This window comes from Bubalus kerabau, chromosome 7 (assembly GCF_029407905.1).
Source record: "Bubalus kerabau isolate K-KA32 ecotype Philippines breed swamp buffalo chromosome 7, PCC_UOA_SB_1v2, whole genome shotgun sequence".
Classification (NCBI taxonomy): Eukaryota; Metazoa; Chordata; class Mammalia; order Artiodactyla; family Bovidae; genus Bubalus; species Bubalus kerabau.
In genome coordinates, this window is record NC_073630.1 from 73,137,826 (window position 1) to 73,152,881 (window position 15,056).

Sequence of the window (15,056 nt, forward strand, 5' to 3'; positions counted from 1 at the left end):
AGATTTGTTGTTTTTGTTTGGTTACTAAGTCTGTAGACTCTCTGGGACTCTCTGGAGTGGGTTACCATTTCACTGCACAAATGAACCAGCCTGTGTTTATTATAGTGTCTCAAGTGATTTATTAATGTTTTAACATTCTTAAAGTCTTTTTGTACACCTCAGTATAAAGTCAATTGAGTATGAAAACAATTGTACAATTATATAACTGAGAGTGAAGGCAAGAAAGAAGTGACTAGGAAGAATGGGTGATATGTATAAGAAAAACTGACCACAGCCTTCTCTCAAAATATTACAGTTTGTGTGTGCACACCTGCGTAGGTTTCCCACCCGCCCTGCCCGCAGCTCTGTGGAAGCATTTATGAGCTTTGTCACCATTGTGAATTTCTTAAGATGTGTCGGTCTGTTATCCATTGTACCAAGCATTTATTTGTACCTTCTTAATCTGGAAGTATAAATCCTTCATTTCTGGGGTATTTTCTTGTTATTTTTTTTTTACTTTGTCTTCATGTGCCTTTTGGACCTCTTATTCAAAAATTGGATCTCCTTATGCTTATCTCCTTTTTCTTTTCCTATCTCTTTGTTTTCCATTATCTGGAGATTTCTTCGGCTTCAGAGTTCTTCTATTCGCTTTTTTATTTCTACTGTTACATTTTTGAATATTTAAGAAGGCTTTTCTTCAGTATTTAACTGTAGTATCGAGTCTTTCTTTTCTTTAAAAAAATTTTTAAAAAGATTTATTTCTTTTTTTGATCTGTGGTTGAAACGTCTTTGTTGTTGCGTGTGGGCTTTCTTTAGTTGCAGCGAGCGGGGGCTGCTCTTCCAGTGGTGCAGTGGCTTCTTTTGTTGCAGAGCACAGGCTCTAGGCTCATGGGCTTAATAACTCAGTGGCATGTGGGATCTTCCCGGACCAGGGATCAAACCAGGGATGAAACCGGTTTCCCTTGCATTGCAAGGTGGATTCTCAACCCCTGAACCACTAGGGAAGCCCCTAGCATCCTATTCTTATTCATGCAGTGATGCAGTGTTTTTTTCTCCCTCTGTCTCTCAAAATATCTTAATATTAATGGTAGATTGATTGATAGGCTTTCTTTTTGTGCATAGTCTATTTTCTCCAAGTTGATCTTTTAAGTTTGTTGTTTTTGGCTTTTGTCTTTGACTTCTCAAATATTTGTTGATCCCTGGCCATTATTAATTCATCAGAGTGTGGGCCACTGAAAAGACAATTGAGAGGTGTGTGCATATGAGTAGAACCTGCTGATTGTATACTTGACTGTGGTTAAGCATTTTTCAGTCTCTGATGGTCAGTATCTTTATCTTTTTGCTTTTTTGGGTTTTTGTTTTTGAAATCTGAGTTTTCAGAGAAGACATTAGTCTCCTGTCTGAGGGCTTATGTTTATACTTGACTGGTTGAAATGTTTTGGGAGCTAGAGTTGTTAGTTCCTGAATCTTTGCAGGTCTTGCTGTGAAAATCAATGTCTTTTTCTTTCTCATTGCTGACTTAGGATTCAGATTCTTTGGTTTGCTCAGTTACTTTTTTTTCATCTGCTTTCAAAGTCCTGACTTTTATTGTCTTTGCAATATTTTTTTTTTTCTTTGCAATATTTTTGTTCTTGTGAGTTGAAACAAAATTGTAATAATTTATGTGGTTTTCTACTTTTCTTTTTTCACCTTAACCTAAGCTGTTTTCCTAGGTTAATAAAGTTTTTTGATAAATAACACTTTATAAATAGTTGCATAGTCCTTTATTTGGGTGTTTCACAATTTATTTTTAGATATTACTTTGAAATATTAAGCTTGTAAATAATGCTATAAAGGACAGTTGAAGGAAATTTTACAAAATAAGTTTTGGCATAATTTGATAATTTGAGTAAATAGCTTCTTAAGGTTATAGACTATAGTCAACTTTTCTTTGAATACATAAAATCTGACAATTTTTTAAATAAAATCAGTCACGATGTCTTTTTATATAGTCTTTTCTTAAAATATTAGATCATGTGGAAAAAGTAATCTCATTATGTTCTGACTAAACAAGTTTAGAGTCTATTAATGCTGAATGCAACATTTGAAGATTAGGTGATAGTGCTATTGCAACTTAATTAGGAGGGTTGCTAAAATGGTGAAGATTTTCAGAATTGTTTGAGTATATTATGAGGAAATTAACAAGGAAAGAAAACTAAGTTAGGAGACAGCAATTTTTACATGTTTAAAAATGTACCATGTCTTCCTGTTACCTTCTCTCACTCTTTCTCGTATTATAAATACTCTAATTTTTACTCTCTTCCCACCACCCCTACTTCTTTCCAACCCTTCTCCCTTCCTCCTTCCCAGTTTTTTTTTTTTTCCCTCCTTCCCAATTTTTAATTGAGCATTGTCTGTGCAAGGAAGTTTCTTGGGTTCAAGTGGAAAGGGGAAATCTATTTATAGACATAGATTTTGTGGTCTTAGAGATTATCTGACTTAATGGGAAAGATAACTAGAAAATCATGACAAAAATTATGTTGTTACAGACTCCAAGCGGGCTTCCCTTAGTGACATTTAAGCTGAGTCCTAAAGCCAGTCAAATAGCAAATATATTTGAGCACTAACTGCACGCCAGGCAATGTTTAGGCTCTTAGGATATAGTCTTGAACTGGATGACATCCATGTTTTCCAAGATCCTGTGTTACAGTGGCAGCAGGCAGACAGTAAACATAAATAAGAGGACTTTAGATAATGATACTAGTGAGAAATTCTATGAGGAAAATACAAAATAGTAATGTGATAGAGATGACATGATGGAGACTGGGATAGGCCATTTCAAGGAAATATTTGAACAGTACTTGAATGATTACAAGGAGGTTGTCATGATGATCTTATAAAGCAAAAAGACCATCTAGTGCAGAAGCAACATTAAGGAGGAACTTACCTGTTAAAAAGAACAAGAAAAAAGGCCATTGTGATTGGTGTTGTCAAAATAAGTTGGGGAGGTAGGCAGGGTCCATACCAAAGATTGCTTTGACTGTGTACAGAGGATGGGTTTTAGAGAGGTAAGATCAAAGGAAAGAGTCCAGGTAATGTAGCAGAACAGTTGAGATGTGGTGATGGGTTTGACCTGAATTTTAGTAGTGAACATAATGATAAGTGGTTGAATTTAGTATATATTGTCAAGGTAAAGTTGATATTGGATGTGCATATGTATTGGGTAATTGCTAAGGTTTTGTTTTACTTTTTGTTTTTACTAAGCAACTCGGTAGATGATGGTGCCATTTACTCATAGGAGGAAGACTTGGAAAGAATCAGATTGGCGGATAGAGGGAAGTCAGTAGCTTTGTTTTGTCCATATGAGTTTGAGATGCTTGTTAGACATGGTAAGAAGCTAGGTGCTCAGGAGTGCTCTTGAGACCTTAGTGTCATTTTTGAGTATTCTTCACATCCCCAGGATGTGTTCTCATAGGATCTTTTTATCCCAGTTATTTTTTTCATAACAGTTACATTGCTCTGATGATTTGTGTGTCCGTATTTTCCCACAGTATGGGATTTTGTTGTATTTCTCTCTGTGGTCCCAGCTTCTGGTACATAGTAGATACTTAATAAATGTTTGATGAGTAAATCATGTTTATTTTCCCTGTCACTACATTCTGAATTTTACGTGTCACATGTCTATCAAATCTATTTCTGTCTTTCTATCTTCATTGTCTAGGTGCTGATCTTCATCATCTCTTATATAATTAGGATTTAGCATTAATATTTTATTTGAAAATGAGTTCCACATAATGTTTATTTGAGAGATAGATGGTTTCTGGACTTGAATCAGTGGTTTGAATATAGCAGAGTCAAGGTGTCTTGAGTTCTCTTGGCCTTTGCCTCATGGGTAGGGAGAGTGATGCTGAATTTAGACTGAACAGGGGTAGTAGAATTTAAATAGGGCCTAAGAAAGTAGAGATGTTTTTAAGTATAGGTCAGCTTGAACTTTGTTTAAATTTAATAAATTAATGATGATTTTAAGATAGGAAGATGAGTATGAAAGCAAAAGAGCATAAAGATTTTCACCAATCTAAAGGAGTATGATTGCACCATACTCAAGGATCTGATAGGAGCACAAAGGATGGGCAACTATGGGAGAGATTATGGAGTTAAGTAGATTACTGGTTTATAACTGAATGTAAAGAGTAAGAAGAAAGATTAAGGAAGCAGATGACTGACTTCAAGCTTCTAGGTGTACTGAATTCTTCAAGGCCTTTCATGAACTCTGAAACATGGAGTATTAAACAAGTATCTGGATGTATTTATAGTGAGTGATCTGAGGAAGTTTATGAAAGTCCTTAAGAGTTACAGTTTATTGGACTTTAAGTGACATTAATTTGAACTTTTTAGTAGTTGGAAACATTTTGATCCCACGATCCATGTTTGGTGCCTTCCACTTAATGCTATTCTAAAATAGGTTTAATTTATTATATATTTGGCAACAAAACATTCTTTATAAATTTGAAATAAAACATCTTTATTGTATTTTCTTTCCGTGTTTCATTAAACAAGCTAATAACCCTTTTTTTTAAGGTACAGCAGGGAAGAACTGGAAATGCAGAGAAGGAAACAGCGCTTCCATCTACAAAAGCGGAGTTTACTTCTCCTCCTTCTTTGTTCAAGACTGGACTCCCACCAAGCAGGTTAGTAAGACACTGATGATTTAGTTTATTGAAGGCATTGGTTTCTTCACCTTGAGTGCTATGTAAAGTATGAAATCTCTGAATGATACATCAAAAAACTGGAACCTTTTATTTGGTTTTTAGTATAAAACGAATTCTTTGTGAAAATAATGGAAGGGAATATTGAATATTTGAGAGGAGAGGAGATGATATGAAATAGTTATTTAGAGTGTGTATGAATAAACTAGGGAGAAGGAGTAGGATTGCTAGGCAGTTACCTGGAGGGAAATGTGGGGTCAAGTGAGGGCTTCCCCCGCCCCCCAGATGGGAGAAATCACAGCACTTTTATATGCTGATAGGAATGAGTTAGAAGATTGAAAAATTGGTGACACAGAAAGAGAGACTGTACATTCCAAACTGTTCTTGAGGTTGATGGCCATAAGTTGAAATGAGACCATTCAACTTGTTTGGGTGTGTTCCCCTTGCCATTGTCAGGTGTTCATGTGCTCATAAAGAGTAGCTGGAGTTGGATTTAGCAGGAGTTGAAGTTTTACCAGACATGTATGACAAAGGGATATAGAGAGGGCAGGGAAGGTGAGAGTGTACTTAAGAGCATGATTATAATGATGAATCATGGATCCAAGGAGTGATAAAGGGACACTGGTGGATATGACACAGTGCAAAGGATGTAAAAAAATGACTGGAAGAGTTAGCTGACTCATCACTACTGCTGAAAAGAATGGGCACTACCACCACAGCTTGTAGAAACAAACCCAACATGTCAGTACTGGCACTTTGGAATACCGAGAACAGTATTCATTGCTCATTAGAAAAATTTGTTTTTGGGATTCATCTTCACTTGATCAAAAGGATACTTTTCAGCCACTGTGAAGTATTCCTCTAAATATTTGTTTCTTATTCTTATATATGTACAAAGTGTATCTGTTTTATTCTCTGTACTTAGGGAAATTAGATGTTTTTGAAAGTAAGCTTGTATTGACTTTAGGGAGAAGACAGTGAATGTCTTTTAAGTCAAAATAGACACTGCATAGCAAGTGTTTAGCAGTAATGAGGTGTACTACTGATGTAGTCACTATTTTTTTTTTTTAAATCTTAGATTATTTTATTAACATATAGGTGACTGATAGAATGTTTGCATAGAAATTATTTTTTAATGGTTCTTTGTACTTTATCAGTAGAAATGTTGGATTTCTGACTTTCTGTACTGCCCAGCAAATTGACATAATTAAATAAAATGTTAATATTGAACATATCAGAATGTTTTGCTTAGTTTTAGAAGTTTTCATATGGAACAGGAAACAGAATATTACCATTACTACCAGAAGCCCCTGTTGTGCCCCCTCATTTATTGTTTTCATTTTTTAGTATTGACAAAAATTTAGACTTATGAAGAGGTGCAGGAAAAGTATTATACACAGTTCACTCAGATTCACTAATTATTAACTTTTTCCATGTTTGCTTTATAATTTCTCAGAAATATTTTTTCCTGAACCATTTGAATGCTAATTATAGGCATTGTGCCCTTTTTCCTTCACTACTTCAATGTATATTCCTAAGAACAAGGACATTGTGTTCCATAATTACAGAGAACAGTTATCAAAGCCAGAACATCTAATAATGAATCAGTACTTTAGTATATAACCAGTAAATTTTGCTGATTATTATATTTCAGTAATATCTGATAATTCTTTTCTTTCCTCCTGGGTTTAGGGTTCAGTCTAATATTATTCATTACAATTAATTCTTTTGTCTCTGTTCTTCTTTGATCTAGGACAGTATGAGCATTCTTTGGGTTTGTTGACATTAACTCTTGGAAGAGTTCTATCTGGTTATTTTGTAAATCATCCTTTAGTCTGGTTTTGTCTGATCTTTCTGTATTATGAGGTTTAGGTTTTGCTTTTTGGACAGGACCACTACCTAGGTAATGAGTGCTGTGTTCTCGTTGAGTTAGTCTATAGGTTCGTCATGTCAGTTTGTCTCATTATTAGTGATGATAACTTAATTACTTAGTTGTGGTGGTGTCCTTTGGGTTTCTGCAAAGTTACTGTATAAATAAGTAATTTGAGGAGACTGCATCAATATTCTGTCTTTGGACTTTTCCAAGAATTTCAATGTTCAGTTATGATTTTTATTTAATCAGTTATTACTTCAAAATGGTTATCGTCTGTTATTCCTCTTATATTTTAGTTGGCATTCTGCTTTAAAAATGGGTTTTCCCACCTCCCTCACTTATTTATTATTAGATGCAGTTTTTATTTTATATGCTTAAGAGAGTATGTGTGACATTAATATGGCTTATTAGTTTGTGTGGATACCACACACACACTGTAATTCATACTGATTCTCAAATTATTCCCAATTTAGTCTGTAGGAACTTCTTTAAACCGGCTCCTATGACCTTTTGACATGTCCCTACCATCCCTTTTTTTGATGATTTCTATATTTTCTAAGCTGAGCGCCGAAGAATTGATGCTTTTGAACTGTGGTGTTGGAGAAGACTCTTGAGAGTCCCTTGGACTGCAAGGAGATCCAACCAGTCCATTCAAAAGGATATCAGTCCTGGGTGTTCTTTGGAAGGACTGATGCTAAAGCTGAAACTCCAGTACTTTGGCCACCTCATGTGAAGAGTTGACTCATTGGAAAAGTCTCTGATGGGAGGGATTAGGGGCAGGAGGAGAACGGGACAACAGAGGATGAGATGGCTGGATGGCATCACCAACTCGATGAACGTGAGTTTGAGTGAACTCAGAGTTGGTGATGGACAGGGAGGCCTGGCGTGCTGCAGTTCATGGGGTCACAAAGAGTCGGACATGACTGAGCTACTGAACTGAACTGATATTTTCTGGTACTCCTAGATGTTTTAGTCTTGTCTTGTACTTTCCCTGCCCCTTCCATAGAAGCAACCAAATCTTGAAGGGATCCTGATGCTTTTTAGTCAGAAATGGTAGTTAGAAACCACAGTCTTGGCACTAATTATCTCATTGCTTTTGAGGTGTTTTAGTCTTTCTAGTCCTTTTCAGCCGGAGAAGGCAATGGCACCCCACTCCAGTACTCTTGCCTGGAAAATCCCAGGGACGGAGGAGCCTGGTGGGCTGCCGTCTATGGGGTCGCACAGAGTCAGACACGACTGAAGCGACTTAGGAGCAGCAGCAGCAGCAGCAGTCCTATTCAGCACTCAGAGCTAGGAAAAATTAAGCAGTTTTGATATGAAATTGCCATATGTACATTATTTTTATGAAATTTTAGTCACACAGTCATGTTTCATTTACTTCCAGTTTGAAACCACAGATTCTACTCCTCTTTCCTTATTTCATATTGCATCTTCTTATTAATCATTTAAAAGATAATTTGATCCATTGTTTGTTGCTATTCAGTATTAGCATTTTTTCTCCACACTTATTAATTTTTTTCTACATGTTCAGAACATTTAACATAGTTCCACAGGCAAGGCTATCTAAAAGTATACTTAAATTAGTTACTCTTTGCAGTTTTTTTCATTTCTGCCAATAAAAAGTTTCATTTCATATAGTTCTTTTTGTACTTCCTGTTTTTTTAATATAAATAAGCAGATGTATAAATATAAATATATATTTTTCCTGTTGCTTTAAAAGAGTATCTTATTAATTTTTTAAAGGGTCGGCAGGAATGAAGTAGTTAAACACACAAGATAAAATTAGCTTTCTTTAGAATTTTACTTTGAACAACTATAATTATTTTTCAAAAAACCCTGGGTGCTTTTCACTACCTGAAATAAAATTTAGCCCTCTGAGTCAGTCTTTGTTGTTGTTCAGTCACTAAGTTATGGCTGGTACTTTGCACCCCCATGGACTGCAGCGCACCAAACTTTCCTGTCCTTCAGTATCTCCTGGAGTTTGCTCAAACTCATGTCCATCGAGTCAGTGATGCCATCCAACTATCTCATCCTCTGTCATCACCTTCTCCTCCTGCCCTCAATTTTTCCCAGCATCAGTCTTTCCCAATAAGTCAGCTCTTTGCATCAGGTGGCCAGAGTATTGGAGCTTCAGCATCAGTCTTTCCAATGAATGAAAATTCAGGACTGATTTCCTTTAGGATTGACTGGTTTGCTTTCCTTGCAATCCAAGGAACTCTCAAAAGAGTCTTCCCAGTACCACAATTTGAAAGTATCAATTATTCAGCATTCAGCTTTCTTTATAGTCTGACTCTCACATCTGTACATGACTACTGGAAAAACCACAGCTTTGGCTATACAGACCTATGTTGGCAAAGCGATGTCTCTGCTTTTTAATACACTTTCTAGGTTTGTCATAGCTTTCCTTCCAAGGAGCAAGTGTCTTTGAATTTCATGGCTGCAGTCACCATCTGCAATGATTCTGGAGCCCAGGAAAATAAAATCTATCACTCTTTGCACTTTTTCACCTTATATTTGCCATGAAGTGATGACACCAGATGCCATGCTCTTAGTTTTTTGAATGTTGAGTTTTAAGCCAGCTTTCACTGTTTTACCCTCATCAAGAGGGTTAGTTCCTCTTCGCTTTCTGCCATTAGGATGGTATCATCTGCATGGCTGAGGTTGTTGATATTTCTCTGGACAATCTTGATTCCAGCTTGTGTTTCATCCAGCCCAGCATTTTGTATGATGTGCTCTGCATGGAACAGGGTGACAACATACAGCTTTGATGTACTCCTTTCCCAATTTTGAACTAGTCCATTCTTCTCTGTCCAGTTCTAACTGTAGCTTCTTGTCCTGCATAGAGCTTCCTCAGGGGACAGGTAAGGTGGTCTGGAATTCCCATCTTTTAGAATTTTCCACAGTTTATTGAGATCCATACAGTTAACGACTGTAGTATAGTCAGTGAAGCAGAAGTAGATGTGTTTTTGGAATTCCCTTGCTTTCCCTATGATTCAACAGATGTTGGCAATTTGGCCTCTGGTACCTCTGTCTTTTTTAAACACAGCTTGTACTACTGGAAGTTCTCTGTTCTTGTACTGCTGAAGCCTGACTTGAAGGATTTTGCACATTACATTGCTGGCATATGAAATGAGTGCAGTTGGTTGAACATTCTTTGGCATTGCCCCTCTTTGGATTGGAATGAAAATTGACCTTTTTAGTCTTTAGGACCTTTATAAAATTGGACACCACTGAATCTTTTCAATCTTTATTTCCAACTACAGTGCATAAACCCGCCTTTCTTTTAGGTGGGTCCACCAGGTGTCTTTGGAAATATTATCTCCCTATTGTTTCTATGCTTATTTCTCATATCCATTCTCCAATAAATTTTGGTTTGTGTTCAAAATCTTAAATTTACAAAGCATACAACCTTGGATGGATATTGTAAATTCCTGAGTCTGTAAAACGGGAATAATAATTTCTAGACTAAGGGATGTAATGAGAAGCAAGTATGTTAGGGTATGAAAGTACATTGCCAACACTCATCAATCTAAGCAATTATACTTTGCTTGATGAGTAATACAAACTAAGAACCTTCCTAATTTATCATTTGAGGTTTTAAACAAGGTGATAGTATATGGGGGTGTATTTTGTGTGTCTTTGTTGTTAAAGAATTTAAAGCTTTTTTCCTGGGCAACTTGATGCTGTATTAGTGTGCTTTTAATTACTTTCACTTACAGACTTAAATATATAAATTATGATCAGATGTTTTGGTCACAGCACCTAAAAGAAAAGTAAAAGGAGGAAACATGTCTAAATTTTATTTCTTCGATTTCTTTTCTTTGGGGGTTTCCATTATATATTCCCTGTGGGAAGTAAGAATTTTCTAGTCAACTTGCTTTGATAAAATTTCTTAAGAGAAAATAAACTTATTCATTCTCAAAAGGGTCTTCATCTGAAAGTCAAAAATACTCTGACTTTTCAGTAAATATCCAAATGATAATTGATGCAGACCAAAATATATTATTTATAGCCTTAGAATAGTCTCAAGTTGCATATATTATTTTAATAAGCTATAGAATGATAATTTGCATATATGACTGTTACTTTAAAGGTATCCTCATTGATATTTTTGCAGATGTGTTATATAATGTTGATCTTAGTTTTAAAATTAATTAATATATTTTTTTATTTTTGTCTGCTCTGGATCTTTGTTACTGTGCAAAGCTTGTCTCTAGTCGTGGGTAGCAGGGGTAATCTCTAGTTGTGATGCGTGAGCTTCTCATTGTGTTGACTTCTCTTGTGGAGTATGGGCTCTAAAGCAAGCAGGCTTCAGTAGTTGTGGCTCATGTGGTTAGTTGCCCCAGGGCATGTGGAATCTTCTGGACCAGGGATCAAACCCATGTCCCCTGCATTGGCAGGTAGATTCTTAACCATGGGAACCAGGGATCTTAGTTTTTAAAGCTGCAATTCTCCTTGAAGAACCAATAGAAAATTTCAAGAGTTGTTTTGAATAAAGAAAAATTAGATGTGACAGGTGTGGTGTTTGAGTCTTCACTTTTAATACTTCTGTGGAACTCAAAATTTAATAGCAGTGTTACTAATATAATTTCTAAATAACAATTAACTTTGTTATTATAGTGTGTGAAGAAACACTTGGATTTATATTTAACCTGGCCAGCAACATGGAGAGCCAATTTATTGATCCCCAAAGGGCCAGACAATAGAGTGTTGTGTTCGTCATTCTACTATTGATAATGAATCAGTAGCCATATTGGTAGAAAGAGAATGACTACTTTCTTAAACTTAGAGCAGTTTCATGACATGGACATTGGATTTGGATATTATATTTGGGTTTGCACTTATGTTAATTTAGGATAGTTTCCTTAAATGTCTAGGCCTCTGTTTCCATGATTGTAAAATGATGGGGCTGGACTATTTTATCTGAAAAAGCCCTTCTAATTCTGAATTATTTATTTTCTGGCTAGTCCCTGGTTTACATGGAAGAGGAGATTTGAGAAATTAGGGAATTTGCCTAGATTCATGGCTAAGTAAGAGGCAGAGCCCCGGCAAGAATCCCTGTTTTTTCACCTTCAAATGCTGCAGGTCAGGAAAGTTGACTTCCATAAGCAAAGCCACAGGGATACTTAAAATCATTTATTTTAATGTAACTTTAAACTTTATATTTGTTGCTTTACTGCTACTGTTTTAGCATCTTAAGTTTCTTTTATATAAATCATTTGACTTATAATTTTTAACTTAGTTTTTCTTTTGATGTAAGTTTATTTCTTGAAATAAACTGGCCATTTTATAAGGAAGATATTAGTTCTTTAATCTGAAAGTGATACATCTCAGTACTTAGACTGTATAACTCTCCCCACACTTCGCCTTCTCCACCCCCCCGCCCCCCCCACCAAAAAAAATGGTTTCGGTAACTTAGAAAACTCCTATTCTGATTTTGTGATTAATGTCGGGGGTAGTTATTAGGAATTTTGGCACTGTATTTTCAGTGAGAATTTTGTGCTTTTGAAAACTAAAAGTAAAAACTGTAGCTGAAAGCTACACACACTTTCTTTGAGCAGAAGATAGAAAATGAGATTCCAGCTCTTATAATGAATGTAACTGAGAAATGAGGAGTTATTTTTGAAGCATTCCTTAAGTCTATATAAGAACAGTTGTACAATGGTTGAAATCCATTTCATAAATTACTGTATTTGGAGACACAGACTTTTCTCACCATGTTACTCTTAATTTATATAGTACTGTGTTTTTGCTTTTTTTTTTTTAAACTCTTGAAGCTAACTGTAAAGAATAATACAGTCTAGTATAGAGTCTAGTTTGTTTTGTTCATTCAGATTTGTTACTCTTCTAAAGCCAGTTAGTGAGAAGAATGAAGTAGTTTTAATGAACACAGAAAATTGGAATTTGCATTACAGATGATTGCTATAATCTTATCCAAGTGTTCAGTTTATTTCTGTATTTTGTTTCCATTTTAAATTTTAAACTGTGCTCCTTTTAGTTTATTAGTTGCAAATTCTAAGTTGTTTCCCCATCTGTTTGCCTTGAAGTGATGGGACCGGATGCCATGATCTTAGTTTTCTAAATGCTAAGCTTTAAGCCAACTTTTTCACTCTGCTCTTTTGCTTTCATCAAGAGGCTCTTTAGTTCCTCTTCACTTTCTACCATAAGGGTGGTGTCATCTGCATATCTGAGGTTATTGATATTTCTCCCTGCAATCTTCATTTCCACTTGTCCTTCCTCCAGCCCAGCGTTTCTCATGATGTACTCTGCATAGAAGTTAAATAAACAGGGTGACAGTATACAGCCTTGACGTACTCCTTTTCCTATTTGGAAGCAGTCTGTTGTTCCATGTCCAGTTCTAACTGTTGCTTCCTGATCTGCATACAGGTTTCTGAAGAGGCAGGTCAGGTGGTCTGGTATTCCCATGTCTTTCAGAATTTTCCACAGATTATTGTGATCCACACAGTCAAAGGCTTTGGCATGGTCAATAAAGCAGAACTAGATGTTTTTCTGGAACTCTCTTGGTTTTTCCATGATCCAGCGGATGTTGGCCATTTGATCTCTGGTTCCTCTGCCTTTTCTAAAACCAGCTTGAACATCAGGAAGTTCACGGTTCTCGTATTGATGAAGCCTGGCTTGGAGAATTTTGAGCATTACTTTACTAGCGTGTGAGATGAGTGCAATTGTGCGGTAGTTTGAGCATTCTTTGGCATTGCCTTTCTTTGGGGTTGGAATGAAAACTGACCTTTTCCAGTCCTGTGGCCACTGCTGAGTTTCCCAAATTTGCTGGCATATTGAGTGCAGCACTTTCACAGCATCATCTTTCAGGATTTGAAATAGCTCAACTGGAATTCCATCAGCTCCACTAGCTTTGTTCGTAGTGATGCTTCCTAAGGCCCCCTTGACTTCACATTCCAGGATGTCTGGCTCTAGGTGAGTGTGAGTGATCACACCATCATGATTATCTGGGTCATGAAGATCTTTTTTGTACAGTTCTTCTGTGTATTCTTGCCACCTCTTCTTAATATCTTCTGCTTCTGTTGAGTCCATACGATTTCTGTCCTTTATCGAAGTCATCTTTGCTTGAAATGTTCCTTTGGTATCTCTAATCTTCTTGAAGAGATCTCTAGTCTTTCCCATTCTATTGTTTTCCTCTATTTCTTTGCATTGATTGCTGAGGAAGGCTTTCTTATCTCTCCTTGCTATTCTTTGGAACTCTGCATTCAAATGGGTATATCTTTCCTTTTTTTCTTTGCTTTTTGCTTCCCTTCTTTTCACAGCTGTTTGTAAGGCCTCTTCAGACACCCATTTTGCTTTTTTGCATTTCTTTTCCTTGGGAATGGTCTTGATTCCTGTCTCTTGTACAGTGTTCATGAACCTCCATCCATAGTTCATCAGGCACTCTGTCTATCAGATCTCGTCCCTTAAATCTATCTCTCACTTCCACTGTATATAGTCATAAGGGATTTGATTTAGGTCATACCTGAATGGTCTAGTGGTTTTCCCTACTTTCTTCAGTTTAAGTCTGAATTTGGCAATAAGGAGTTCATGATCTGAGCCACAGTCAGCTCCCGGTCTTGTTTTTGCTGACTGTATAGAGCTTCTCCATCTTTGCCTTCAAAGAACATAATCAGTCTGATTTTGGTGTTGACCATCTGGGGATGTCCATGTGTAGAGTCTTCTCTTGGGTTGTTGGAAGAGGGTGTTTGCAGTGACCGGTGCATTCTCTTGGCAGAACTCTGTTAGCCTTTGCCCTGCTTCATTCTGTACTCCAAGGCCAAATTTGCCTGTTACTCCATGTGTGTATTGACTTCCTACTTTTGCATTCCAGTCCCCTATAATGAAAAGGACATCTTTTGGGGGTGTTTGTTCTAGAAGGTCTTGTAGGTCTTCACAGAACCGTTCAACTTCAGCTTCTTCAGTGTTACTGGTCGGGGCATAGACTTGGATTACTGTGATATTGAATGGTTTGCCTTGGAAACAAATAGAGATCATTCTGTCATTTTTGAGATTGCATCCAAGTACTGCATTTCGGAGTCTTGTTGACTATGATGGCTACTCCATTTCTTCTAAGGGATTGCAGCCATGAAATTAAAAGACACTTACTCCTTGGAAGCAAAGTTATGACCAACTTAGCATATTAAAAAGCAGAGACATTACTTTGTCCACAAAGGTCCATCTAGTCAAGGTTATGGTTTTTCCAGTGGTCATGTATGGATGTGAGAGTTGCACTATAAAGAAAGCTGAGCGCCGAAAAATTGATGCTTCTGAACCGTGGTGTTGGAGAAGACTCTTGAGAGAGTACCTTGGACTGCAAGGAGATCCAACCAGTCCATCCTAAATGAGATCAGTCCTGGGTGTTCATTGGAAGGACTGATGTTGAAGCTGAAACTCCCAATACTTTGGCCACCAGATGCGAAGAGCTGACTCATTTGAAAAGACCCTGATGCTAGGAAAGATTGAGGGCAGGAGGAGAAGGGGACGACAGAGGATGAGATGGTTGGATGGCATCACCGACT

The 15,056-nt window shown here is 36.7% G+C and overlaps 1 protein-coding gene across 14 annotated transcripts in view; it reads left to right on the forward strand.

The window, feature by feature from the left end:
- Positions 1-15,056, forward strand: part of FIP1L1 (factor interacting with PAPOLA and CPSF1) — a 66,799-nt gene that overhangs the window by 16,648 nt on the left and 35,095 nt on the right. For all 14 annotated transcript variants that reach the window (XM_055588586.1, XM_055588582.1, XM_055588575.1 and 11 more), the window contains one exon: positions 4,537-4,646. In XM_055588586.1, the coding sequence (XP_055444561.1) occupies positions 4,537-4,646 (110 nt within the window). The remainder of the gene's footprint in view (positions 1-4,536; positions 4,647-15,056) is intronic.